This window comes from Phaseolus vulgaris, chromosome 7, assembly GCF_000499845.2.
Source record: "Phaseolus vulgaris cultivar G19833 chromosome 7, P. vulgaris v2.0, whole genome shotgun sequence".
NCBI lineage: Eukaryota > Viridiplantae > Streptophyta > Magnoliopsida > Fabales > Fabaceae > Phaseolus > Phaseolus vulgaris.
The window spans coordinates 5,411,665-5,438,481 of NC_023753.2; the positions used below are offsets into that span (position 1 = coordinate 5,411,665).

At 29.3% G+C, this 26,817-nt stretch overlaps 2 protein-coding genes across 9 annotated transcripts; both read left to right on the plus strand.

The window, feature by feature from the left end:
- Nucleotides 1–15,750: 15,750 nt before the first annotated feature.
- Nucleotides 15,751–21,624, plus strand: LOC137827669 (protein TIFY 4B-like). 8 transcript variants are annotated; one of them, XM_068633905.1, is made up of 10 exons: nt 15,751–16,077; nt 16,295–16,434; nt 16,543–16,691; nt 18,296–18,383; nt 18,471–18,633; nt 19,200–19,259; nt 20,160–20,225; nt 20,432–20,489; nt 20,607–20,815; nt 21,209–21,624. In XM_068633905.1, exons 1-10 carry the CDS (start codon nt 15,957–15,959, stop codon nt 21,223–21,225), a joined length of 1,071 nt encoding a protein of 356 aa, XP_068490006.1. In that variant the 5' UTR covers nt 15,751–15,956; the 3' UTR covers nt 21,226–21,624. The 8 variants fall into 8 exon arrangements, with proteins under 8 accessions (XP_068490006.1, XP_068490007.1, XP_068490008.1 ...); XM_068633906.1 differs by having other exon boundaries at nt 18,471–18,630; XM_068633907.1 differs by lacking the exon at nt 20,160–20,225 and having other exon boundaries at nt 20,426–20,489.
- A 658-nt stretch (nt 21,625–22,282) lies between these two features.
- Nucleotides 22,283–25,179, plus strand: LOC137827672 (acireductone dioxygenase 4). The gene is made up of 5 exons (XM_068633914.1): nt 22,283–22,501; nt 22,599–22,686; nt 22,760–22,854; nt 23,557–23,796; nt 24,878–25,179. Exons 1-5 carry the CDS (start codon nt 22,490–22,492, stop codon nt 25,004–25,006), a joined length of 564 nt encoding a protein of 187 aa, XP_068490015.1. The 5' UTR covers nt 22,283–22,489; the 3' UTR covers nt 25,007–25,179.
- Nucleotides 25,180–26,817: the final 1,638 nt, after the last annotated feature.

Sequence of the window (26,817 nt, forward strand, 5' to 3'; positions counted from 1 at the left end):
ATACCCCTAAGTTTATAAATTATAATCTAAAATACAGGGATAGATAACAATTTTAGTTTCTAACTGAGCAATAATTTCCCCTTCTCCTAAGGGTTGTGACGTTCTGAGCATTATTTAAGGGTGGGTTCCACTAACCCCTATAAAGGAGTAAAAAGTACAAAAAGCTTTAAAAAGTGTTTTAATGGTGAAAAAGGATAAAAAAAAAAGGTAACAGAGAGGGAAGAAAGAGTGGCTTTAAATTAAAGAGAATTAATGTTTTAAAACTTCATTTCTATAAATAATGTAATTATTAAAAGATAAATTTTATTTATTTGCAAAGAGGAGAGAATAAAGAGTAAAATAGTGAATGTAAAGTTAAAAAAATGCTTATACTTTGGAAAAGAGTGAAATTGCATATTTGTTTTTGAAAATTCATTTCATTATAAATTTAATGTTTAATATAAATAATAAACAATCACTTTAGTGTGTGGGAAATATTTTAAAGTCATGATTATATTAATTCAATTTTTAAAAAAATATGTGACTGAAAATCTTAATGTATTTATTTAACATATTAACATAATAATAATATATTTAAATATTAAATAAACAATAAGTAATTAAATTTAGAAAAATATTTAAAATTTGAAGAACTTGAACATTTTTTTAGTCTCGATTTCTAGGTAATGTAAACTTATTTATTATACCCAGATACGATGGTTTTCATTTTTTTAGTTTTATTTTTGGGTGAGTAATATGTAAAATTTATTATGAATAAATATTTATTTAAAATTCCGATTTTACAAGTTGAGCGTGGTTTCTTGATTTCAAACCTTATTTTTTTTAAAATAAAATTCAATGATGTATAAGGGAAAGGTCATCGACAATTTATGTTTCTTTTTTTATACAATATTCATCATTTGTATCATTAGCGGTATTCAAATTATTGAATTGAAATATAATATAAAAAAAAGTTAACTAAATTAAAAAAAAAATATCCAAATTGAACTTCATTTTTATCACACATAAAAAGATGGAATAAAAATAATTTAATCTATATAGAATTCATTTATTATCATTGTGTACTAAAATTTTATAAAAATATTATATCCAATGAACTAGTGCATTAAGGAGAGGTGAAAATGGTTATTTACCTATCCAAAAAGTGATTTTTTATGTTAACTAAGAAAGTTAATCAGTATGATTTAAAAAAATATTTTCATAAACATTTTTCTAAGATTTTTTTATTAAGAATGAGAAAGACTGACTGAAAATAAACTGTTTGTTAGTTATAAAGTATTTTGAGATTATACTACTAATTAAAATTATTTTATATTTGAGCATTTTTTTCCAAATAAGTTCGTGGGGAAATGATTACATCTTAAAAAATACTTATTACATCTCCAAATTCATTAATAAAGTGAGATGTAAATATTTAAATATAGAATTTGTCCTCCTAAAAATGTTAGACTTAAATTAATCTATTTATAAAAGTTCTGAGATCTTAACTTTATTTAAATATGAATTGTTCACTTTATAACTTCAAGTTTAATAAGATAATATTACTAGAAGGTATATTTGTTTTAGAGTTGAAAATATTATCATAATTTTATTTTTAAAAAATACTTCAAAAATTAGTAAAAGAAAATATATTTAAATTATTATTCACTTTAACTCTTAAGTATGTAGAGTATTAGCCATGTTGAAACAAATTTTTCACAACTAAATAATAAAAATTTATCTTCTAAATCACTTTTCTATTTTCTTGAAAAATGCAAATTAGTCTTTAATATTTCTTTTTGATAATGTCATATCAAATCTATTAAAATAATATCTATAAGATAATCACCATGTTTTAATTTGGAACATAATTTTTTTTCTTAAAAAATGTTTTAAATTTTTTTTAAAAAAATATATATTTAAAATATCTTTAAATTTGGGCGACATTATTCTACTTATGATCAATTTAAGTTAGAAAGCTTATTTGATATTTTAACTTTGTTTAAATGTGAATTGTTTATTAAATATGACTTTGGTATAAGAAATAAAAGATAATATATTAAAAAAAAGTGATGATGCATCGAAAGAAGAGTATTAATATGAAATGTGAATAATTTTTTTTGTTGTCGGAAGGACGCTGTCTCCTGTTGAGAAGGCAAAGCAGTAACGCATGAACAGAAGCATGGATGAGTCTATAAAAAGTTACCTAAAATTCTAATTATGATTCTTCTTCAACGATATCATCGTATTTATAGTATTTATAATTAATGTATCAGAGTTAGGTGAGTAGTATAAAAGTGAAATTGATTAATTGAAAAGGGAAAAGGTGAAGCAAAAGATATGAATGTTTATGCAGGTGCAGCAGGAGTAGACCACAGTGCCTGCCAGAATTCACATTTAATTAAAACCATTTCTATATTATTTTTTTATTTTTAGTATGCTCAAAATTGTACTGTATTTTTTTATTTTTAAAAGTGATGATAGTTATGATGTTTTTGCTGTTAATTAGGGTGATTGTATATGAAGAATGATAAAAGTGTTACAACAAGAAGAGAAGAAGTATGTAGTTGGAAAAAAATATACGAGATACAGTTAAGGTTATTTAAAAAAATGAAGTTATATTTTATTTACAATTATTTAAAAACTTAAAAAAATTAAAATTGATTTTTCATCGATGAATATAAAAGTACAGTGGAAGGAGAGAATTGGCCTATTTGTTCTAAGAAAATTTGGAGAAAAGTAATTGGGTTAGGCCCTGTATGCATAATGCTCCTAATGGGCCCATTGCAGTTTTGGGTTTCTCATTATGGACTTAGCCTAGTACACATTTCAAGAAAGTAAATCATACCATTACTCCATATAACTCTTTCACTTAAAATACCATTGCTTATTCCCTTATTCACTTCCTTTTCAACTTTCACATTTCCACCATTTTTATTTTCATTTACTTAATCTTTTTAAATTTAGGATCTGTTTAATTAACTTTTTCTATTATTCTACTTCTTACTTTATTAAAAAAATATTTAATCAACATTATAACATTCTGTTAGGGTTAGTCGTATTTTCAGTTAGGAGTACTAGGCACCGATAATATAGTTAAACAAAAATACACAAATTTTTTAGAAAATAAATAAAAAATGGGAACAATACTTCTTTTCAAATTTTATTATTTATCACATGAATTTTTGTAAAAAAAATTATATAAATATGGTGATAACTAGTTTTAATTATTATATAACTATATTTTTTATTCAATAACATAATAAAAAGTAGATTACAGAAAGAAAACGTGTTACAGATGCTAACAAATATCATTTCATTTTTATTCAGATATATTTTAAACAATAAAGCACATTGCCGCAAAATTCATATTATTTGACACGTGTTTTTTTTCTTTTTAAATAAGATTTCAAAATAAGATTGATGTTTCTAGACTTATTTCGTTAATTAAATATTTAATTTGTTTAGTGGGAAATTCGTCTAAAGCTTAAATGAAGAATGATATATTGGATTTCAACGTGATTAAGTTTTTTGGTATTAATACTCGTACTGATAAAGTTTTTCGTTCTTTTCTTGTTAGATGGAGTTCCCTCCACCAGGCTGGGTTAAAATTAACATTGATGGGGCTGCTAGGATATCCTGGTCTTGCTACTTGTGGAGGTATTTTCCGTGGGAGTATGAGTGAGTTTATTAGTGCTTTCTCTGTGTTTCCTGAAGTTCAGACTGCTATGGTTGCTGAGTTTTATGGAGTTATACATGCTATGGAGGAAGTTCAAAAGATGAGACTTACTTGAATGTGATTTTGCATTGGTTTGTGTTGTGTTTACTACTAAGACTAATGTTTCGTGGTTACTTCGTAATCGATGAAATATTTGTCTTAATTACGGTAGAAAAATCAGGCTTAGGGTTACTCTTATTTTTCGTGAAGGCAATGTGTGTACTAATAAGTTAATTAATTTATGATTTAGTCATAGAGAATCATTTCAGTGTTGTTTCCATCTAGTCTTTTCTTATAATTCTTTATTAATATGTGTATTCTACATATGTATCGTTTTGTTAACATATAAGTTTTGGTATAGTACTCCCATATTTTTTTGTATTTTTTTTTCTTTTTTTTTAATAATATTTTTTCATGTGATGATAGATGATTGTTGTTACTTTATGTGTCAGCTTAGTTAAGATGTCAAGTTGCATAATGATACCTAACATGAAAGCTTTTATATAAAAAAAAATTACACTCAACCTCTTAAAAAAAATTATATTCACTTTTCTATTTTTTATGATTACAACAATTTTGTTTTTTATTTAAATATAAATTTTAAATAAATAAATTAAGAAATTAAAAAAGTATAAGTTTTGTTGTTTATTTCTTTCATAATTTCGTCTCTTTAAAACTTATTTTCTTTAAAAAAATTATAAATTTAAAAAAGAATTAATATTTCATTATTATGGCAGATCAAAGTGCTGTGAAAAAAGCTAACTAAGGATCAAAGTGAACCCTTCGATAAGCAGTTCAATTTTTACTAATAATTTTATCTTTTTTTCTTCCTTTCTTTGGGAGGTTTGTAAAAGGAGAGATGTTATTGCAGTATGGTTGGACACTTAGATGATTTATGTGAAGTCTGGTTGAATTTTTTGAATGTTGAATGAAGAATTTATTTGTAGGCACACGGAGTTCATATTCGAATGTAATTAATGAAATTTGTATGAATGTGTAAAGAATGTGGTAGTTGGATTCTTATATACGTGTGTGTGTGGAAGTTAATATATGTATATTTTTTATTATGATTTTAGAATGGGGTTACTTGCTATTTTCATTGTTGGCTTCTCGATATTTTGAAAATGATATTTTCGGATTCAATATCATTTAAGTGATGACTTACCATTCAAGTAGTGTGGTGATTATTTTCATTGCTCTCGCTTAAGCCACAGTGTCGACACTCACATATTTTATTTATTTTAAACTTTAAAAACATATATGTAGCATAAAAATGATAAAATAATATTTGTTAAATAGAAGATTTATCTAAAATTAAAAAAAAATCAAGTTTCAATCAAATCTTTATAAACTTGAAAATATTGATATAATATTTAGCATACAAATGATAACGGTAACTAGGTAACTTTTTTTCATACAATGTGTTGTCAATTTTTATTTTTAGTATAATAAAATTTGATTAATTTTCATGAATAATTAAAAAATTAGTTGGATTTTAATCGCAATCTATATTTGTAGTTAATATTGATATTCTTATATTATTTATTATTGACTTAATTACTCTTTTAGTATCTCAATCTCATTTTTTTGATCTTAAAGAGTTCAATGTTCCCCCTCTCATTACCTCTACAATGAACTCTCTCACTTTCATAAGCTTTCTTATCTCTTTCTCTATAAATTCTTCCCGACTTTTCTCAATTTGCATTCCTCCAAATCTCATTACTTTTCGAATTTGATCACATATTACAGTAGCTATGGAACTAAAAAGATCATTTTCAATCGATTAGATTTTCAAATAAAGTAAGTTCATCTTTATTCTGAAATATTTTTATGTTCTTCCTTTAATTCTTCCTCTCATCGCCTTTAGTGTTCTTTCATTCACCTTTATAAACTTTATTCTCTCTTTCTATAAGACTTCTCTCTAAATTTCTCTAATTTCATTCCTCTAAACCTCGTCTCGTTAAGAATTTGACCACACTTCACTAACAAGAGAGTTAAGGATCATATTATCAAAAAGGGTAAGTTTATATTTACTATGGAGATTCTCTATGTTCTTTCTTTCCTTTTAAATTTGTCATCAATTTTGGTAGAATTTATTGAGAAAAATGATTCATTCAACTTAGTTAAGCTTGTACTGAATTTTTGTTATGTTTGAATACTTCTCTCTATACCATTAGATTTCAAGTAATTCTCTTGCTCGAGCTGAAAATCATTTAGAGCAAGGAATTACAAGTACGAGGAGTTATTTATATATTTTTATAGAACCTTAACATAGATGATACACTACTAAAAAATCATTAAATAGAATTCAATTTTAGAGACAAAAAATCATTAATTGCTATATTTGTTAGACATCTCAAGGATCCAACTTTGATGTTTGATGAAGCCATGTTGAATACTTGTTGCCTTAAGATTATAGGTAGTTTAGTTTTTATTTTGTGTGTCTTTAATTACTTTTTGTCTTAAGAAATGATGATGAATCTAATGACAAATATTTTTTAATTGGTTAAAAAGTTTTTCAACTGTTTTTAAATTGTTTTCTGGAAAGTTACAGTTTTTCAATATGTTATCTTTTAAATCAATTGATTGAAAATATTTTAAAGTTTTAGATTTTTCTGAAATATGTTTAATATACTGAAAATCATGTTTTAATAAGTAACATAGAAATGTTTCAGTTTGAGTACTTTCTATTAGAGAAAAATCAGTTTACATGCATATTACATTTTTTAAGTAAAATCAACAGATTGTTTCAATGTTTTAACAAATTGATTTTACTTAATCGCACCCTTAATACAAATTGGTTTTGTTAAATCTTTATAAAAGGGTCAACATTTTTTCAAAACAATGTTACTCATACAATTTACAGTTTTACATTTGTGAGAGCCTCGATGATTCAAGTTTTTGAAAGAAATAGTCTTTGAAAGATAATGTTGTATTTCTTGATTCACTTTTCAGGTTAATTCGTTCTGATGTGATTCCAATAGCAAAGAAGAGAATGATTCTTGACATTCTTAGGAATCAACTTGAGTTGGACAATTGTTAGGCACTTTTTCTTAGAATTGGATCAATGTTCTAAGTCAAGAACTCACCAAAACTAGCACCAAATCCAAACTCACATGGAAGTTCCTCATATTGTCAAATTGAACCAACAAAACGAGGTAAAACTTAAAAGCACCGAACAGAATTGGATAAGAATCAAAATGAACCGAACAAAATGAAATTAAAAGGCAAAGAACTGAAAAGGATTGCTGGAAAATAAGAACAACCGAACCATAAACTCAAGAACACAAGACAAAATTTCAAGGAAACAAGCTTAAACATGAACAATTGAAAGAGAAGGAAGGAAGGAGAAAAGAATGCTCATGAAGATGGATGTAAGGTAGGATGATCACGCCACTAGAAGGATGGTTGCTCCTAGATGAGTGTGCTGCCGCCACTTGAGGACACTATGGATCCTTCAAGATAAGACTAGAGAAGAAGGCTCAAAAGCTCTCCAATGCTCACTCAAAATTTGAGTATAGTTTCTTTACTCTAAATTCCAATCTGAATTGTGAATGACCTAAGCCCTCCTTTTATAGGAACAAGGGCTGGTCATGAAGCTTACAACATAAGCTAACCAAAAGACTCTTCATATGCTACTTACTAATAGCGCCTAAATGAAGCATGAAGAGTACTCTTCTAAAAAATTCTAAACTAATGCCTAAAGATGCTTTTACAAAAGAGGTATCTAAGGTTTCCCTCTAAGCACCTTTCCTAAAAACTATGTATTTAAACATTTTATATTATTTACAAATTTATAAAAGAAACTATAAAGAGAGATATTTAAATGAAGCCTATTCTTGAAAACTTGTAGACTTCTTTGGCTTTAGGCTTGATCCTCTCTTTATTTTATGTCTTCTTTTAATTTTGAAAAGACTAGAAGGAAGAACTTCAAATGTGTAGGTGAATGACCTCTCCCTTCATTAATAAAAGCCTCCTTTATTTGATTCTCATCACGTTCCCTTCTAGTCTACATTGTATTTTTGTGTTAGATTGGACCAAGATACGGTATCATTATTCTGACATGGTATTGCAGTGAGTGGCTTATGTTCTTGTAGTGTGTGTTTTTTTTAAAAGAAATTGTGTTATTTTAGTGAAATCCACCTTGGTGTGAGGTGGGACTGGATGTAGCTTTGTTGTAAGCGAACCAGTATAAAATATTGGAGTCTTTTTATGTGTTATTTATCCTTGTTTTATAATATATCTGCATAATAATTTGTACAAGTATATCAATCAGTTGTTTTTGTTTTCTGCAAACTTAGTTTGAATTTTTGTAATAAATGAAACTGGTGTGATAATTGATATTGGTTATTACAATTTCATTATCACTATATCCCTCACTATATCCCAACTACAAAATCAATTTGTTGTTTTGAAAATAATTTTTTAAAATTCTTTTTGAATTATTGTAAACAATTATTTGTGAAAATCCTTTTAAGTACAATTCACCCCTCGAACTTAGTTTCCCTTTATTTATTTTGACTTAACTTTACCCCAAAGATAATTTTTACATTATATTTAAATAAAATATATTCTTTGCATTTATTCAACTATTTTTCTTAAAGATTTTTTTAAAACTCAAAATTATTATGAACTCCTTTTTTTTTCTATTGTATTTATCTTCACCAATTTAAAACAATTGAAATATGATTCAACAAAAAAAATCAAAAAAATTAAATTTCAAAAGAGTCACTAAAATAATAGTTGAATATATATAATAATACTTTTGTATGTAAATGTTTTATTTTAGTGAAAAATTATTGCAAAAGAGTTAGTAGACTAATGGTACATTTTTATTTATATCTATTTATAAAAGATGTAAAGATTTAACCAATCTTCCAAATAAAACTATAGGACTTCTATTAAGGTTTTTCCTAAATCATTATCGTTATAGTAAGAATATGAGGTTTTATTATTAATGCACATGGGGAATCTTGTTAACAATAAAAAAATCAATAATAAACAATAAAGACAAACATATACAAATAAAAAAGTGAAGTAAATAATAAAATACTCAAAAAGCTTTAACCCTCATGTTTAATTGCTAAATTTTAGTTTGTAACCCTAAGTAAATTATTAATGATAAATTGGAAAAAGGTGAGGATGATATAAAGTCAACATACGTACCCTTGTAAGTAACTAATATATAACACATATTTTCTTCATGTGAAAATTTCCAAATAAGAATCTAATTTATCAATGAACAAAATGTGAGTAAAACTCAAACACAAGTATACATGTTGTACTAAGAGTAGTTGTTTTTTACAATTTTTTTAAAAACAAAAATCAAACGTGTCTATTATATGAAAAATAAATAATAAAGGTGACAAAACAAGTTAATATACCATTCTTGCCTTGACAATCCATTTTTTTAATTTTATAGTATATATATATATATATATATATATATATATATATATATATAAGATATTAAAAATTAATGAAATATAATTTAAATAATTATATTTTTGTATTGTTTTATTTTAAAAGTACAAATATGAAAAAATATAAAAAGTATTATAATTTAAATCATAAACATTACAAAATTAGTTTCAATTTTAATTTATAATAATTAATTTAATATGTAAATGTCACCATCATTTCAATTTATCTAATTATATATAATAATTAATGAGTTAAAACTTAAAATATTTACATAAATAACTGTAATTTAATATATATATATATATATATAATTAATTAAAGGGTCAGTCTGCCAAAGAAATGAGATAAATGTAACTAATTTCATTAGAACAAATTAACGTAAGACTAATTTTTCATGGGAATGTTATCATGTCAATAGCCATGCAATTAAGATGTAATTAGAACACAAACGTCTCAAGTAAGGAAGTTATTTTAATTTAATCACTACTAAAAAATTATTAAATAAAAATCAATTTTAAAGACTAAAAATAATTAATGACTATATTAACTAAATTAAATATTATTTTAAAAATTAAAAAAAAAAATATTTTATTATTAATAAATAATTTTTAAATTTGTATCTAATTGTACCGATATGGGCGAGGTCGACCCCTAGCCTCCCTGCCCGAGACCTGGTCAACCTGACCAAAACCAAAGGAAAGTCGACCGAGACCTGAGAGACTTGGCCAACATGACGAGGCCGACTGCCTGTTTGGCCGAGACCTTAGAAGACTCAGCCGAGACCTTAAGAGTCTTGGCCGAGACGACCGACACCACTGGAATTTGGTCGAGGGCCGACCCATACCAAGGGTATTTGACCGTCGGTCGACCCCTACCAAAGTTAACGCTCAAACCAAGGTCAGTGAGGTTAATCCATCATTAAGAATTAGGTAATGCGACCCTAAGCGGTATCCACCTCGATAAACGGGCCCAACAAAGTAGACCCATTAGAATAATATAAATAGCACGCATCCCAAGGAGTAAGGTATGTCATTTATTATTGTTCACATACCTGAGAGTTGACCACCCGCTTTACCGACTTGAGCGTCGGAGTGCCTTCGCAGGTACCCCACCATCCGGTGATTTCCCGAAGACCGAGTGCCGAGTATCGAAGGATAAGCAGGAGGACGAGAGGAATCACAGTTCATCACCCAGTCATCTGCCCGACCAAAGGAAGGAAAAGAAGACTTCAATAGTTTTCTAGGTCCCATCTCCCTAACCTGAACACTAATCATCTAGGTATTAATTATAAATTTTAAATTTGATAGTAAAAATCTTGATAGCTAATTAGATACTAATTTAAAAATTATTTATCAATAATCAAATTTAATTTAAAAATTAATATTTTTTTAAATAGTATATAATTTAATTAATATAATTGTTAATTATTTTTTATTTTTAAAATTAATTATTATTTAATGATTTTTTTTAGTGAATAATTGTGTAAGTGATTTATTATTCTTAAGGTGAAATTTGTAGACTTTCAAGGAACAAATGTCCACTTTTTTTTATCTTTTGTTATTTATTTGTAAATATGGAGTATACGAAGCCAATCGAAAAGCGATAAAAGAAAAGAAGAGCAGACACATCTGTGTTATAGCAGAGAAATAATTACTATGATTAATTATTATTATTAAATGGAGGAGGCAGGGCACCTGATGATAAAATAATACTAAGTGTTAAACGGTACAACACTTTCCGTGGCATGAGAAGTAATGCAATATTTGGCCATAAATGGAAGAATCTTCCTTCTGCAGTCAGACAGTGATGAAGCTTTCAACCCTCCCACCCTAACCCTAACCAGAACTCATGCATTTCAATTTCAAACCCACACGCATCATCTCTTCTCTTTGCCACCTCCCATTTCAAAACTACTACTTAACAAAAACAATCAAATTCAATCCAGGTACAAATCATTAACCAAACAAGATTATGAAAATTTTAATTAAAAAATTATATAATTAAGTATAAACTTGATCTTATGTTTCAAACATAACTAGAATTAATTATTAAAGGTTTGATGATGATTATGATAAGAAAGGCATAACTGGAGAAGGGCGAAGAAGAAAGACTACGACATGACATGGAAAACAACAGGGTACATCTGAAAATCTTCCCTCGCCCCGAGGAGATGCAGTGCTTAAATTCGTGGTGCATCAAATGCCATTGAAGTAAACAAGAACAAAGAAAAGACAGACAGTTGGACCATGTTACGTTCTTCTTCTGTGAAAACCATGAATGTGATACAGAACTCTACTCTTAATGTGCTGTCTTATCCTTTCATTACATATTAAATTTCATTTTTTTATTTCTTAATCAAAAATTCTTTTCATGTGTTTAAGTAAATTGTATATTTTTACTTATATTTAATTAATCTTCTTAACGTAGAGACAGATTTCCTGTTACTTACATATTGCAGTAAATAAACAGTCAGTTCAGACGAGTTTTCAGAAAAATATCAAATCAAAATTTAATTTCTAATAATTTAAAATAAAACATTTGAAAATTTTATATATGAAATTCTGAGAATTTTTTAATCCAAATAGATGTTATATTTTTCTTCTTTCTTCATATACACTATGCACTATTTTCATTATTTAATCATGATTATATGGGTTTGTTTATCTTTTGTTTACATAAATTACAAAGTCTTTGAGTAATATAAATTGGCTTTGATAAAAACGAATGTTTCTGAAAAAAATAACAAAAATTAGAGTTTCTTGTGTTTAATAGAAATTATTTATTGAGTATACACTACAAGAAAATTATAAAATAGAAACTAATTTTTAAAACATAATTAGTTTTAATAATAACTAATTTAAAGGTATTTTAGAAATTAAACAAAATTTTGGTTTTTAAATTAATTTTTATTATTATTAAATAGTTTTTAAATTAATATATAATTAGCAATTAAGGTTTTAACTATTAATTATTTAATTTTTAAATTTGGTAACAAAAATATTAATTGCTAATTAGATACCAATTTAAAAATTATTTAACAATAATATAAACTAATTTAAAAATTATTATTTTTAATTTCTAAAATGATATCTAATTTACTTACTATGGTAAATAATTATTTTAATTTTTAAAAATTGGTTTGTATTTCATGATTTGTTTTGTAATGATAATATAAGTATGTTAGATTATGAATAAGTGAAAACATTTTTTCCTTTAATAATATTTAAACAAAGTACATTTCATCACAAACTAAAACTAAAGCAGAATAACTGAGTAAATAAATATAATTAGTCAAATTAAGGGCATTAAACAAATTGGGGAAATTAACATGTAGTTTGGCTATAACTGATAAACTAATAGTAAATATGTAGCTATTAACTAAAACCATATATTATTTCTACTAATCAATCAAAACTTTTATACTGTCCAGCAAAAAGTACTTTTAAACTGTTACTTTTTCTCTCTCTCTAAAGTATAACACTTCTAAAATGTAGCAACAGAGTTTAGAACAAATTACACTTTTCTATGCAAAGATTACGTATATATACTTCGCTTTTATGTTAAAACAATAGACTGTAAGTAGCACTTTACTATATTTTTAAGTTTTTGGCTATAAATAGTTCACTTTAATTTTAAAAAGAAGTTATAATTGATGTACTTTTTCAGTTACTTTAATGTGTTCTAATATTCTATGCAAAAAATATTAAATGAAATAACTTTTTTAATTTTAATAAAATTGTTAGAAGGGTTTTAGTATATTCTTTTACATTACATATATATATATATTAATTAATTAAAATTCTAAGAACCTAGTTAATGTTTAATAATAGAACGATATAAATTAAATGAATTACAAATATTTTATTATTTAAGAATATGACTTAAGTCTCATCGCACAAAATTTATCTAATTGAAAATCTTTTTGTTATTGAGTGAGATTTTTTTTAAAAAAAAACTCTCAATGTGTAGTTATTAGACGAATACTTGTTTTTTGGGTAACTAAAAGTTGTTAAGTGTGTTGATGACATTAGTTGGGTGAAGAGAATTGTGGTTAGATAAATTAGAACACGAAACAAGCGCTAGATGAGTGAGATAGTGTTTTCTAAACCATGAATAAACATGTATTTAAATGTTTCAAAATGTTAAAATTTGTTTAACTTTCACTATTGTTATAGTGGAGCAATATATTGTATTTGAATATATTATAATGTAATGGATGATTAGTTTCAATTCATTAACATCTAATATTTTTCACATTTCAAACGAGAAATATTTGAATTTCAAACGAGAAATATTTGACTTTCACAATCTAAATTACGCGTAACAATTCTAATAAATAAAGCTAAAAATACACAAATTTATTCATTTTATATATATATATATATATATATATATATATATATATAACTCTCGATATTTAAAGCATAAACAACTTACATGATATATTCTAGATGTATATTTAGCTATGTAAGTATCATACTACATAATTTGTAATTACATTAACACATTTTCTTCTTAACAAATATTATTAAAAAAATCATATTACGCTTTAGTTACAATTGAATAACTTATAAGAATCAATATTGAATACTTGTATTTGAGATTCATAATCAAAGTACATTAAGATAACAAATATGATCCTACGACAACTCACATCAAATTGTTATGAAATTCGTTGTTTGAAATTATTAGATTACATCTTTATATAAGGTATTAATGTTTGTAAGATCAGTTTGATCATTTAAGGAAAACAATTGCATCAATTTAAAACATATTGGTTAATATAACAAAATTTTGTTAAAAAAATTTAATTGATTTTTTTTAAAAATGATTGTTTTCTTTTAACAAATGAAATCAACATGTTTTAAACCGGTTATTTTATCAAAATAACTTATTGAACCGATTGATTTCACTTAATAGAAAAGAAAAAATATAAAACAAATCATTTTAAAGTCCTTAACAACATTAAGTGTTTCCAAGCGGTTGATATGATAAACGAACCTGTTAAAAATATTTTCTATAGTAAGCAAACTTGAATAGAAGTAATTTCTAATGATTATTCAAAAATACACAGATCTAGAAAATAAAACTTTTTCAAGTGACTTGGATCATAGTGTAATGCAAAATTATACATCAAAATATACCTAACCATACATATACACATAACTTCAAGTCTTAAAGACAAATTGGGTTTATCAAAGTTTCTTGATCAATCCCTTATTTGATGAAGATAACTCTGTAGTATTGAGTTGTAAATTTTGACACAAAAAAGACAAAGAGATCTTGGAAAATAATAAAGGAAAAACAAAACCATGCATAATATACAAGTATAGCAAAATATACAAAGAAAAAAAAAACTTAATCAACTACATTGAGATTTAAAAAAAAACCAATTTTTTTTTATCTATTTCATTACGAGGCCCATTAGTACATTAATATGTATGTTAAATTTCTATAGCATACTATACATCTCCAAAAGGAATGTTTGTGTTTGAAACAATTAAATATAATATAATGAGACAATTTTTCCATTCTATCTTATATTGTTTTCATTATCAAACATACTCTACCGTTTTTAATTTGAAATAAAAAACAAAATAATATTTTCTTTACATATTTTTAAGAAACTGCGCTAAAATGATTAACTTTAATATCTTCTCAAACCAATTAAAATATTAAAATTAATATAAACTGTCATAAACTCCTCTATTGTGCATCTACCCAGGAGTAAAAAAATAAATCAAACAACGAGAAGAAAATTTACTACACGATGTAAAAAAGTTAAGATGAAAGATCTGGTGCTTGTTTAATACAATCTGAATTGGTTCGAACTATTTGGTGTCTTTCTGGTTTATGCTTTTGGGAAACTACTATTACAGGGATTCTCATACAGTAGTGCGGAAACACAAGTGATCTAGGATAATAAAAAATAATTACCAAAATATAAAGATAAAATTACTATAAAATATGTAAAAATAATAATTACAAAAATAAAAATAATTTTAATATTTCATCATAAATAAATGAAGTTATGAAATATAACCAAATATATCATACATTATTATTAAACGCGATTTTGAAAAGTTGTGTTTCCTGTAACAGTGAGTGTCAGGATAAAAAATGATACTATATTACAAATTTAAATAATTATTATACAGTTTAATAAACTTAATCTATAATAAAACTTGTTGTGTAGAGTATTTATCTTGAAAAGGTGTGATGGGAGTGAAAGTGACGAGTGTGGGAGTGTAAACACTGCAAGGTTTGTTTGGTTGGCTTGGACGGAGCGCAAAGCTAGCGGACAAACCCAATTTATTCACCCAACACAAATTATTACAAACTGACGCCAACTCCCACGCCCCCCATTCCACATTTTGTACTCCTTCGCCTCTCAAATTTAACACCACCTTCTTAATCACTCTCTTCCAAACATCGCTTAATCTTTTTTCTAATTATTTATTTTACAGATAAATTAGGTTCTAAAAAATATACAAAACATGTTATTATAAACAGAGAGGGTGACACTAAAAAAAAAGAAAAAGTAGAGAAGAGGGTAAAAAAGAAAAAGAAAAATAAAAAAGATAAAAATTATTGATTGTAATGTATAGTGAGAAGGAAGATTAGTTGCTAATAATGAAGACAGAAACATACGTGGCAGCTTAGGGTTCACCCCAACTCCTAAAAAAGCCCCCCCCTACCCTTCCCCCATTTCCCCCCAACCCAACGCTGCCTGCCAACAACACTCTCTCACTCTCTCTCTCTCTCTCTCTTTCTCTCCCTCTTCTTCTCTTAAATTCATGGTCCCACCCACCACCGGCTGCCGGAATCGGAGGCCATGAACGCCGGCGGAACCGCCACCTTCCGATCCATCCTGGACAAGCCCCTGAACCAGCTCACGGAGGATGACATTTCTCAGCTCACTCGCGAGGACTGTCGCAGATTCCTCAAAGAAAAAGGTCTCAGTCTCTTTCTCTCTCCTCTTTTTTCCTCCATGATTTCCGGTACCTGAGAAACTTCATTTCCCTAACACATTATTATACTACCATATTTTTTCTTTATTAAATGATGACAGTAATCGGGATGCGGGTTATTTTTAATTTAACCTCAATAATCGTGGTTATTTACTTTATTAATAAAGAATTAATAAAACGGAGAAGACACGTGTTCGTACAGGGATGCGCAGGCCTTCATGGAACAAATCGGAGGCGATCCAACAGGTCATTTCCCTCAAAGCGCTTCTCGAACCTTCCGACGATGATTCTCCTCCTCATCCTCCCCCCATGCACCACCATCCTCATGCGCCTCAACCTCAAGTGAGTTTCTTTTCTTCTTCTTGTTCTTGTTCTTGTTCTTCTTCTTCCGCGTTTGTTTCTTCCTCACACAAAACATGTCATCAATCGTTACGCCGTCGCTGATTGTAGGCCAATTTGACTCAACCTCCGCCTAAGGTCCCTCCTCCTGAAGAACCCGCTTTTCACGCCGTCGACGACATTCAGAAATCTGCCTCTTCTGGGGAAAAACCTACGGAGACTAATGACACCAACACCAACGCCAACGTTGCTAGCCCCAGGTCTGTTTTCTTTTTTCCTCTCTCTTTTCATGATTTTTTAAAGGTTTTCGGGGTGTGGATTCTCGTCCTAGCCAGTTGCATCTTTGATGACTTCTGGGTGAAAATAGTGTGTTTTGAGGTTCAGTAGAGAGTGAGGGTTCCGTACTAGAGGGAGTGATAAGAGGATTTGAGGTTCGGTGAAGGCTAGTTTTCAAGTGGATTTACTTTTGCTATTAGCTTCGAGAATTGGCTCATTGTTTTCTTACTTTTTTTTTTCTGAGCTGGAAATGATGCGAATGGTGGGTTTTTGGTATCCAGTGAATGTATGTGGAAAGTGGTGGAAAAGCTGTAAGTGCAGTAGTCTTAAAAGAATGTGAGTGCTCTCTGTGGGTCTAAACACTTTCTCTATGCCCGACGAGATCATATGTTGGATCTTGCTGTCAGTGAGGCTTGAAATTAGGTCATTTAGACGTTTGGAATTTTCTGGGATGTATTAGATGGGTTATTGTATTTTTTTAACCAGGATTTGGGCAGAGATGAATGATTTAAGAGCTACGTTTTGGATGCACTATGGATTTATCCAATTCCAAACAACCAGTCAGCACATTGAAAGCATATAACCGCTATTGCCAAATCTAGATAATCAAGCAACTCTAATATTGTTTTTGTATATCTGTTTCATTGTATTTGTAGTTTATGTTTAATTGATTCTTTCTGTTTTCCATTCTGTCTGACCTTATATAATCTCGTCATTCTACTTTAATTTTAAATTTTCCATTTAGTTATTGCACTAGATATCATGATTGAGGTTGGGACAATATTCATCCGGATTCAATGTATGGCAACTATCAAATGGAGGAAGGGAAGCTCTATAGGTTTAAAATTGATTTTAGGTTTAACATCATCAATTTCAAGATTCAAGAAACACTAACAATTAAGACTGAAAACTGAAATTGTGGCAACTAAGTTATTAAACATTGTTTGTTTTGTGTAATAGGGAATCTCTAGGAAATTTTGCTCAGTTGCAGCAAGTCGTAATCATACCTAGCTGAAAACTGAAAATGAAGCTGACCTTAGTGTTACAAGTAGGTGTTAGATAACATGAATGAGAAATAGAGAGAAAAAAAAAGAAAAAAATGTATTTTTTTCATTAAAATAAATACAACGAAGAGAATGCAATTCAATCTCATCCAAGGGTTTCCCTTTGAAGAAGGATTTCCCTTTCAAAACAGAGCTTATTCTCAGGTTTGGAAATGATAACAAAAAAAATGAAGCCTCTTTCTTTGCTTCCTTTTATTTGTTTATCTCACCAATCCCCTCTAACTAACTATCTCATATTCTAACTAATCCCCTCTAAGTAACTCCCTCTTCTCCTCTGTCCCTAACATTAGGTGTTCTAGATTTACTACAGTATCTTCACTGATTAATGGATAAATTAAAACTACTCTTGTGCCATTCTTTACAAAAACAAGAGTCCTGGATAGTCACAAAGTATACTTGTTTAGAGCCATTTGGTAGCCTAAAATGTCGTATATAGCTTGAATTCAATACATTTTAATAAGCCAGTGTTTCTTTTATGTATTGTTCATTCATGTTCTGAACATTACTTGTAAATGTGACCACAGAGGGTGTGCAACTAGTGGATCATTTGGCCAAATGACAATTTTCTATTGTGGTAAGGTGAACGTCTATGATGGAGTCTCACCTGATAAGGTTGGTAATGTTTCATCCTCTTGCATACCTGGCCATAAATCCAATAAGGTTTCACCTTCCAGTGCCACTGTATTTGGCTTTTTGCAGGCACGAGCAATCATGCAGCTTGCTGCAAGTCCTGTCCACTTTACTCAGGATGATCCTTTACATGGAAATGCATCAGTTTGGTCTTCTCCTTGTCACTTACCGATGGATAAGGATGTCCTCATCCCTGTTGATACAACAATCCTTAAGGTTGCTCAAGCAGGTAGCAAGTAGGTAGAAAGATTACATAATTTTGCTTTGAAGTATCAGTACTCAGATGTGCAAGGGAATGAATCTTCAGTGCTCGTTGCATAAAAAATATGGAACTTTTCATTGAATGATTTCAGCTTATGGTTTGATGCGGAAAATTTCTGTAGCCTATTTATTTGCTTAAATACCAGATTCAATTTATTTCTTGAAGGAGGATGCAGAGCCAAGTTACTTTGCTTTGTCTGAATATGGGAAAATAAATAAATAAAGCATGAACTAATTGCATTATATTTTACTATTTCATTTACCATGTTTGTTGAGTTTTTTGTGCTACTGGTTGTTCCTTTTCTGTGCAAGCTGAGAAATAATTGGATGTGCAGTCATTATTATGATAGAGTTCACTTTGAATGCCGAATTTAGAAACATAGCTTTATACATGTTGAAGATGACCAAGAACATATCTCTTGACTTGCTTAAATAACGACAACTTGTATAATATTGAACTAGATGTTAAGATCCTCATATTACGTCTATTGTGCTTTCGGCAACTTTATAATTGGTGTTCTGAATTGGAATTTACAGATAAGATGGTGGAATATCCTCTGCAATACAGAGACAAAGGGAGCTTAAATCGTGATGCTGGTAGGTATAATTAAATTAACTAGTTGGAATTTTTTTTCTGCTTGAACTTTTCATTGTTCTCTTGTGACAAATTTACAGAAAATTTCAAGCTAATTTTTTTTATAAACTACTGGGCTGAATTTGGATTCATGCTGCATCCTTTATTGTTTGGTATAACTGCAAGTTTTAAGTTGGCTGTCAACGGCCTAGCACAACCCTCCTTAACACGGTCATGGGATTGGCTATGAAAAACACAGGCAGAGTTCTCTGGTTAAATAATACTCCTGAAGCTTTGATCTTTAGCTGTGTGTAATGTGATCCATATAGCTGACCACACCTAATGGAACAAGACTTTGTTGTTGTTGCTGCTACAGCTGCACTCTTTGTTGAATTTATCTTGATATTGCATTCCGATTTATTTTTAATTTGATTTGGAAAGTTCATTGAGGTCCTTTCTTTTTTGTCTTGGCATACCGAATGATTTTTTTGAATCAAGAAAATCAATACTCACCCACGTAGTTTAAGTTTCATTCTTGGATAGATCTCAATGGTTTTGTTTGATCCATATGTCCCATGGGAAAAACTGAAGGCTTTTGTTGTTATTGCTACTGTTGGACTTATGTCGCAACTTTTCTACCCTAGTGTTGGATTTAAGCTCCACTTATGATTTCTAAACCTGTTGTATATTAAGTACCTTGTCTGCTGCTGGTAGAATTGATATTTGCTAATAAGCACTTGGAGAACCCACTCTCAAAATCTAGCTATTAAGGACGGAGAACCAGCATCCCATGCAATTCAATGTGGGACTTACACACTACTCAAGTCTCTATCATTTGTATTTAAGAATATTAGCAGTTATCATGTACGAAAGGGTTCTGGTGCTGATACTATTCATCAATTATGTTTTTACCCTGTGAAAAGGTCCAATGCTTGTACGAGATTGTGTGGAGATACTGGTGCTCATAATTGCAGCTATTAAGTATCTCGGTAAGGGGTACACGCTCCAATTAAATACCTGGTTAACATAACTTCTTGTTGCTTTTGTGAATCTAAAAGCAATGAAATATAATGAAATCTTGATTGTTTGATGTAACTTTTCAGTATGGGTTAAAAACATTGTAATAAATTTCCAGACATCCAATTCTTAGAACTTAAGTATTCATAATATATGTATATTTTTTCACAAGATATAGATGGTCAAGCAAGCAGAAAAATGTCGTTGCAGCGATATCGTGAAAAGCGTAAGGACAGGTATTTGCAGTGCTGAACTGCCATTTGTTTTGACATCAATTCCAGCCCATGTGCTACAACTGTATATTTTGGGTGATAGCCTGCTGAATTATTCTCTTAATCTGCCTTCTATGTTAGGGGAAGATTTAAAGGCAAGAAATTGACTGCAATAACTTCATCTAACTTCGAGATGTATTTGAACCTTCCAGTGAAGGTCCATGCCTCAAATGGGAATTCAAGCCGTAGTAGCACTAGCTCTCCACCACAGCCTAGACTGCCTCTAGTTTCCAGTGGTTCAGCTGACAACCAGCTCAAAGTTGCCCTTCCCATTGATCTCAATGACAAAGGTTAGTTAGTTGAAAATTTTCTTCAACTTCTAGCAGCAAGACAGTACCTTTTTTTATCTATGGAGAATGTGATAATTTGACTTAAAGCCTTTAAATTTAAAATTATATGAAAATTATAGTAATTGAAATAAATCAGATTGTCCTGTTTGCTGTATTGATACGTGAGATTTGGAAACCATCTAACAAGCAGGGGGAAAATCTTTCTGTAGAGAGCTTCTATGGAAATCTTATAAACTGATGCTATCCTTTTATGATTAGTTTTCAAACTATAATATTTGTTATGGCTATTAAAATCTAAATGGTGAACCAAGATATGATTAAAACATTAATGCTAGGTTGCATTTTTTTTCTTCAATATTTTCTGTTATTAATTTATGTTGTCTGTCTTTGCAGATGTTCAAGAATGCTAAAATTCAAACTAGATAGATTATGCAGAGTTGGGACTCGTAGACGATTGAAGAGAGATGATCGAAGTATAACTAAAGAGAAGATAGCGTCTAGGGCCTACTGCAAGAATTGACTGCTCTTAGACTGGTCAATTTGAGTATCTTTAACTGTTGCGCAAATTTCTGTTGTTTAGGATAGTGAAGTGCCCTGCTTACCAGATCAATTTTGTAATATCAGCCATCTAATTTCATCCTTCGGGAATTTCTTGTTACTGAATTTTAAGGTTTTATTAGTAGTAATGTAGAGCCAGGAGGAGCAGCCATTTTCCCAGGAATATATATGACGTGTAAATTCATCGTGCTGCCTCTTGTTAAATGTTAATAGCTTTTGGGCAATACCAAACTACCCCTACTCTTCTCTCATGTTTACTTTATAATTGCTGTTTTTTATTTTGTTTCAGTATGAATGTCTCTAGTATATCATCAATTGTTTGAAATGTTGTAGAATGTGTCATGCTATAGCTCCATTCTCCTTTATGCTCCATTTGGTAGGTTGGAGAGAAAAAAAGAGAGGAAGGGTGAAAGAAAAAGGAGAGAAATAAATGAGGGAAAATAAAGGTGGATTGATGGGAAAGAAAATGAAAAGATCTTTATCTGGAAGTAATCCCAATCAAGAAAATAATGTTGTATGGGTTAGTTATTCTAAATTTAATTTCTCTATTTTTTATAATATGATTGATTATATGTTTTATTAATAATTTTTGTTAATATAATTTTTTATATTACGATTTTTAAATTTTATACACTTTTTATAAATTTTGTGTGATTTTTTGTTTTTTTACTAAATTTTGATTTTCATGTTTTTTTTTTCCATTTTTATTTAACTAAACCATCGGCTTTTCTTTCCGCTTTCTCTTTGTATGTTATATCTTAATCCTTATTATACAATATTGTATATTTTGTGACTGGAAAAATATGATAAATTATGTAAATGCCTGAACTTATTCTGATACATGCGTGCAAGGAAAAGCCATAAAACAACAATCTCATAAAACGACGACGATGATATTTTTTCTTCTTCGTGAAAACAGCAGCCACATGTACGTAGACACGTCACATGACGGAAGAAGAGATGGTAAAAAAAGTAGAAAAAAGTATATAATATGCGCCACAATAATATCTGTGGTTTATAATTAATTTTTTAGTGGTGTGATAAGAAATATATAGAGGGAAGGAATGAGAATTAGAGTAAGGAACAGGAGTGATTGAAACTTGAAAGTTCTTATTCATGGCGATGGAGGTGAGTTCTTTTCTTCTCTGTGATTGGATGAATGAAGGTATAGGTCTAGGTCTAGGTTTAGGAGCTTCGTTATTAATAAGACATTTTGACATGACAGGCATGGTTGATGGACGATAGCAATGAAGATCCAAGGCTTCCTCACCGTCGAGATCCCAACGAATCAGTTTCATTGGACCAATTGGCAGGTGACCTCTTCTCTCTCTTTCTCTCTATCGCTTTCATTTTGCTTCATTGTGACGTTGCTTGTGAGTTTTGCAGAATTGGGGGTGTTGTACTGGAAGCTGAATCCAACTATCTATGAGAACGATGAACAGTTGACCAACATTAGAGAAGCTAGGGGATACAACTACATGGTACTATTTTATTTTATTTCAATTTTTTATTTATTTTGTTTTCTGCAATCAGATAATGGATTCCTACCTATTCTTTGATTAACGCATGATAAGATCAGTATTAGAATTTCCAGGATGATATGAATTGGAGAGTTGCGACAGTATTCTGTTAAATCCCAGACTTTTTGGCTTACATGCTTTTTAAGCCAACAATGGAAACCGAAACCCTTGAATTCCGAGAAGAGTATCATAAAATTTCTCTATATATAGAACTACAGAAGATTATCTTTTTTGCAAACTTTAACTTTTGAAGGCCTCATTTTTTTAATATAAAGATTGCTACATTAACAAATGAATTAGTTATATTATTCGTTGAAAATAAAATGTCAGTTAATAATTTATATTAGACTAGACCCTTATAAATTTTGGTTAAAGTCCTCAATTAGACTAGACCCATATATATTAGACTTAGCAGTTACACTATTGTTCTGAGACTGAATCCAATTTTCAATACTAAGTAGTAATTGCTAAGACCAATCATGTTATTGTCTGTTTAGAGATCTGACAACTTTGAGGTTAATTTATGAGTCCATTTCAATAACATAAGACAAAGAAGGCGCGATCTTTTTGGTTTGCAGCTAATTACTAACCATTTTGTTACGAATATTTTAGGTGATATCACATTTATTTGCATATTGAATATATATGTTTTATTCGCTGTAGGACATGCTTGATTTATGCCCAGAAAAGATAGAAAATTATGAAGAGAAGTTGAAGAATTTCTACACTGAGCACATTCACCAAGATGAAGAGATTCGCTATTGTTTGGAAGGAAGTGGCTACTTTGATGTGCGAGACAAAGCTGATCGTTGGATTCGCATTTTGATCAAGGCTGGTGATCTTATAATTTTACCTGCTGGAATTTATCATCGGTTTACCCTAGACCCCAGTAACTATGTGAAGGTATGAAAAGGCTTATGCTAACCAAAACCATATATTTTCTAGATTTTATTTTTAAAATTGATGCAATTTTAAGAAGAATTAATCTAAATTGACACTTTAAAAAAAAATCTCATATGGATAACTTATGCTAGCATGACACGATTTTATTGTGAATAAGTCTGCAAATATGATATGATTTCAAAATTGTCAAAATGAAGATGATGATCCATGTAAGTGGACATCGATAGTTGTTTAAGATTGGACTCAATAAGGATCTGGTAATGATATTGTTAACATAATAAAAAGACCCAACATGTTGATAAGAAGGTTGTGGTTGGAATTGGCTGGACTCTTGTGGTGTGTCATACGGCTCGAAATCAAGTTTTAGATAAATAAAATTATATCATGAAAAGTAAAATTAAGTGAACTTACATTGCCATTGGATGTTGGCTTTTGGAGAGAATATATATCGGATAATATGATTAATGTATGATTGCATGTATGTTATTGTGTCATGTAAATAGTCATTATTGTTGAGCTAAATACCTTGAATGAGACTATTATCTCAATCATCCACATTATTATCCACCTTGAATGGGATAATTAATAATAATATATTAATGCAAAAATTATAGAAAATTATGTATTAATATTAGTATAAATGATAAAATAATCTCAAGCAAAAGTCATGTAAATGTTGCAGGATTTTAGTCTAATATAAAAACAATTGAAGTCGTATCATATTGACAAGTCATGTCATGCTGATACTACTTTACTTGTGACAAATCTAAAGTTAAGTCATGCTTGCACGATTTCGATATTTTTTTTTAAAAATTTCTATTTTGATAAATTCTTCGTAAAAAGTGCACCATTTTTCTTAAAAAAGCTCCTTTGTTTTAGATTTCATCTTTTTGGGATGCAGAAAGAAAGAAAAAATTATGTTCTCTTAATATCGTTTAAAGATATTAAGATTCATGAATTTTCTCCGTTGATTAATAATGGTTTTATTGTGTACATATCTGTGCTTGCGTGCAGTTAATGAGGTTGTTTAAGGGTTGATTAATAATGGTTTTATTGTGTACATATCTGTGCTTGCGTGCAGTTAATGAGGTTGTTTAAGGGAGAGCCAATTTGGACAGCATATAATCGACCACAAGAAGAAAATCCTGCTAGAAAGGAATACATGAAGGTCCTGAATGGAAAATTTGGAGTACCACTTGCAGCTCATTAGGGCCCTGAAATACTCTAAACTTTATAGCTTATAGTTTGTGATGTAATTGTTGGTATATCTTTTTAGATTTACATTAAGAAAATACCTACATGTGAACATAAATAAAGCATAAGATGTAACAGATTTAAAAGCTTATGATGTATGTTTATATACAACTAGGTTGACTTGTGAAACTGCTATTACATTATGTTAACTTGTGTTTAGTTTTTTAAATCAAGTTTGTCTTTTTAAGGATATACTGACATGTATTAGCATCGGACAGGTGCTAACAAGTGTGTGGTTCATAACTTATTAGTGTTCGGAATTATGAATGCTTAATACTTTGAGATTATAGGGTTGGTTTGGTTGTCCAGGGAAAGGATGAAATGCACGGGAAAACATGTTTGAGTGTCTTAGAATCTGCATTGTGTTCCTTCTTTGCTTCAGTGTCCACAGGTTTCTAAGGTCATAGATGAATGTGTTAAAATGAGATGGAGTAGAACACGAGTTACTTTCATGTTTGGTGTGCTTCAAAGGTGTATGGATAATGGAACTAAATATCAAGTTAAAAAGTAAGTAGTGCATTTTTGTTTTGAATTACAATATTTATACAACCGCATTGATACTCCCAGGTTGTTCGTCATTTTGTCCTAAGAATGATTAAGGTTAATGGATTGGTCATTGACAAAATTTATGTGAGATGTAAATAGTGTAGTTGTTTGTGTATTTTGTAATGAATTCATTGTCACCAAATATCACCAAATGTGATTATGTTGGTGGATCTAAGAATATGTGGTTATTTGGTTTATGTGATTATTTGGTTTGTGTATGTGGTTATTTGAGTGAGTTTTTGCACATTTGTCATGTTTCGCAAGGTGTGGACGGATGATGGGGAATGTGAGTTGACTTTGTTTGGTCCACATCATGCTTTGTTTCGATGACGAATTTGATGAAGTGAGTTAGTAGTTTTTTCCATACGAGACTTTTGTTTCTTAGCTTTATCAAATGTACCTTATTATGGTCAACGCCATTGGATTGACCATTCAAACATGTTATGAATGATTTCATTGGTTGGGGAATATAAGAAATGAGTTGTGAACAAGTATGGAGAGATTCAGTAGTTTAATTAGACTTAAAGTTCCCTTCTTAAGACGGTATGAAAGTTATTTATAACTTATCATAACAAAAGTTTGTTGGACTTATTAGATTATTCGTTATCGGACCATTATCGAATTATCTATAAATATATAATTTAATGTACAAGTTAGCAACCTTGACTGATGGGTGTTTTGGAGATTTCACATTAACTAAAAATAATGACACTTTATAGTATATAAATGGATGTAAATCTCACCTTATACGATTTAATAAAGTTGAGTTAAACTTAATTTTTTTTTATTTGGTATTACACTATCAGATCAACATTAAAAAAAAAAAAATTTCAATGCGTTACCTTTTACCTCTCAATTACAGCCAAGTGGGGGAATCTCATAGTTACTTATTTTCATTTTTTATTAAAACAATGAGTGCCCCTTCCTCAATATCAAACATGATGCCTATCCTAAATTTCTCAGAACCCTATCGCTTTCACAATTTCTCCCTCCGTGCCTCCCAATTTCTTCCAAAACCATTCACAATATTAACTTTTCTAAAGTTATGAGGGGTTTTTCCCCTCCATGCCTCCCAAACCCCTTTAGCTTTTCAATTTTTCCTGCACTTTACCTTTTCAGCTTTTTAAATTTTCCGTGAAGTTTATCTTTCTGCTCTTTACCACAAAACACCATTTTTGTTTTGTTTTAATATTATCCAAGTGCTATTCTTTTTAAATATAC

What these genes read in the sequence shown, in the direction of transcription:
- LOC137827669 (XM_068633905.1), top strand. Translation starts at nt 15,957, where the DNA reads ATGAACGCCGGCGGAACCGCCACCTTCCGATCCATCCTGGACAAGCCC. An exon ending in GCCAACGTTGCTAGCCCCAG is followed by an intron (nt 16,692 to 18,295) that starts GTCTGTTTTCTT and finishes ATGTGACCACAG; the next exon opens with AGGGTGTGCAACTAGTGGAT. An exon ending in ATGGAGTCTCACCTGATAAG is followed by an intron (nt 18,384 to 18,470) that starts GTTGGTAATGTT and finishes GGCTTTTTGCAG; the next exon opens with GCACGAGCAATCATGCAGCT.
- LOC137827672 (XM_068633914.1), top strand. An exon ending in TTCATTGGACCAATTGGCAG is followed by an intron (nt 22,687 to 22,759) that starts GTGACCTCTTCT and finishes TGAGTTTTGCAG; the next exon opens with AATTGGGGGTGTTGTACTGG. An exon ending in ACCCCAGTAACTATGTGAAG is followed by an intron (nt 23,797 to 24,877) that starts GTATGAAAAGGC and finishes GCTTGCGTGCAG; the next exon opens with TTAATGAGGTTGTTTAAGGG.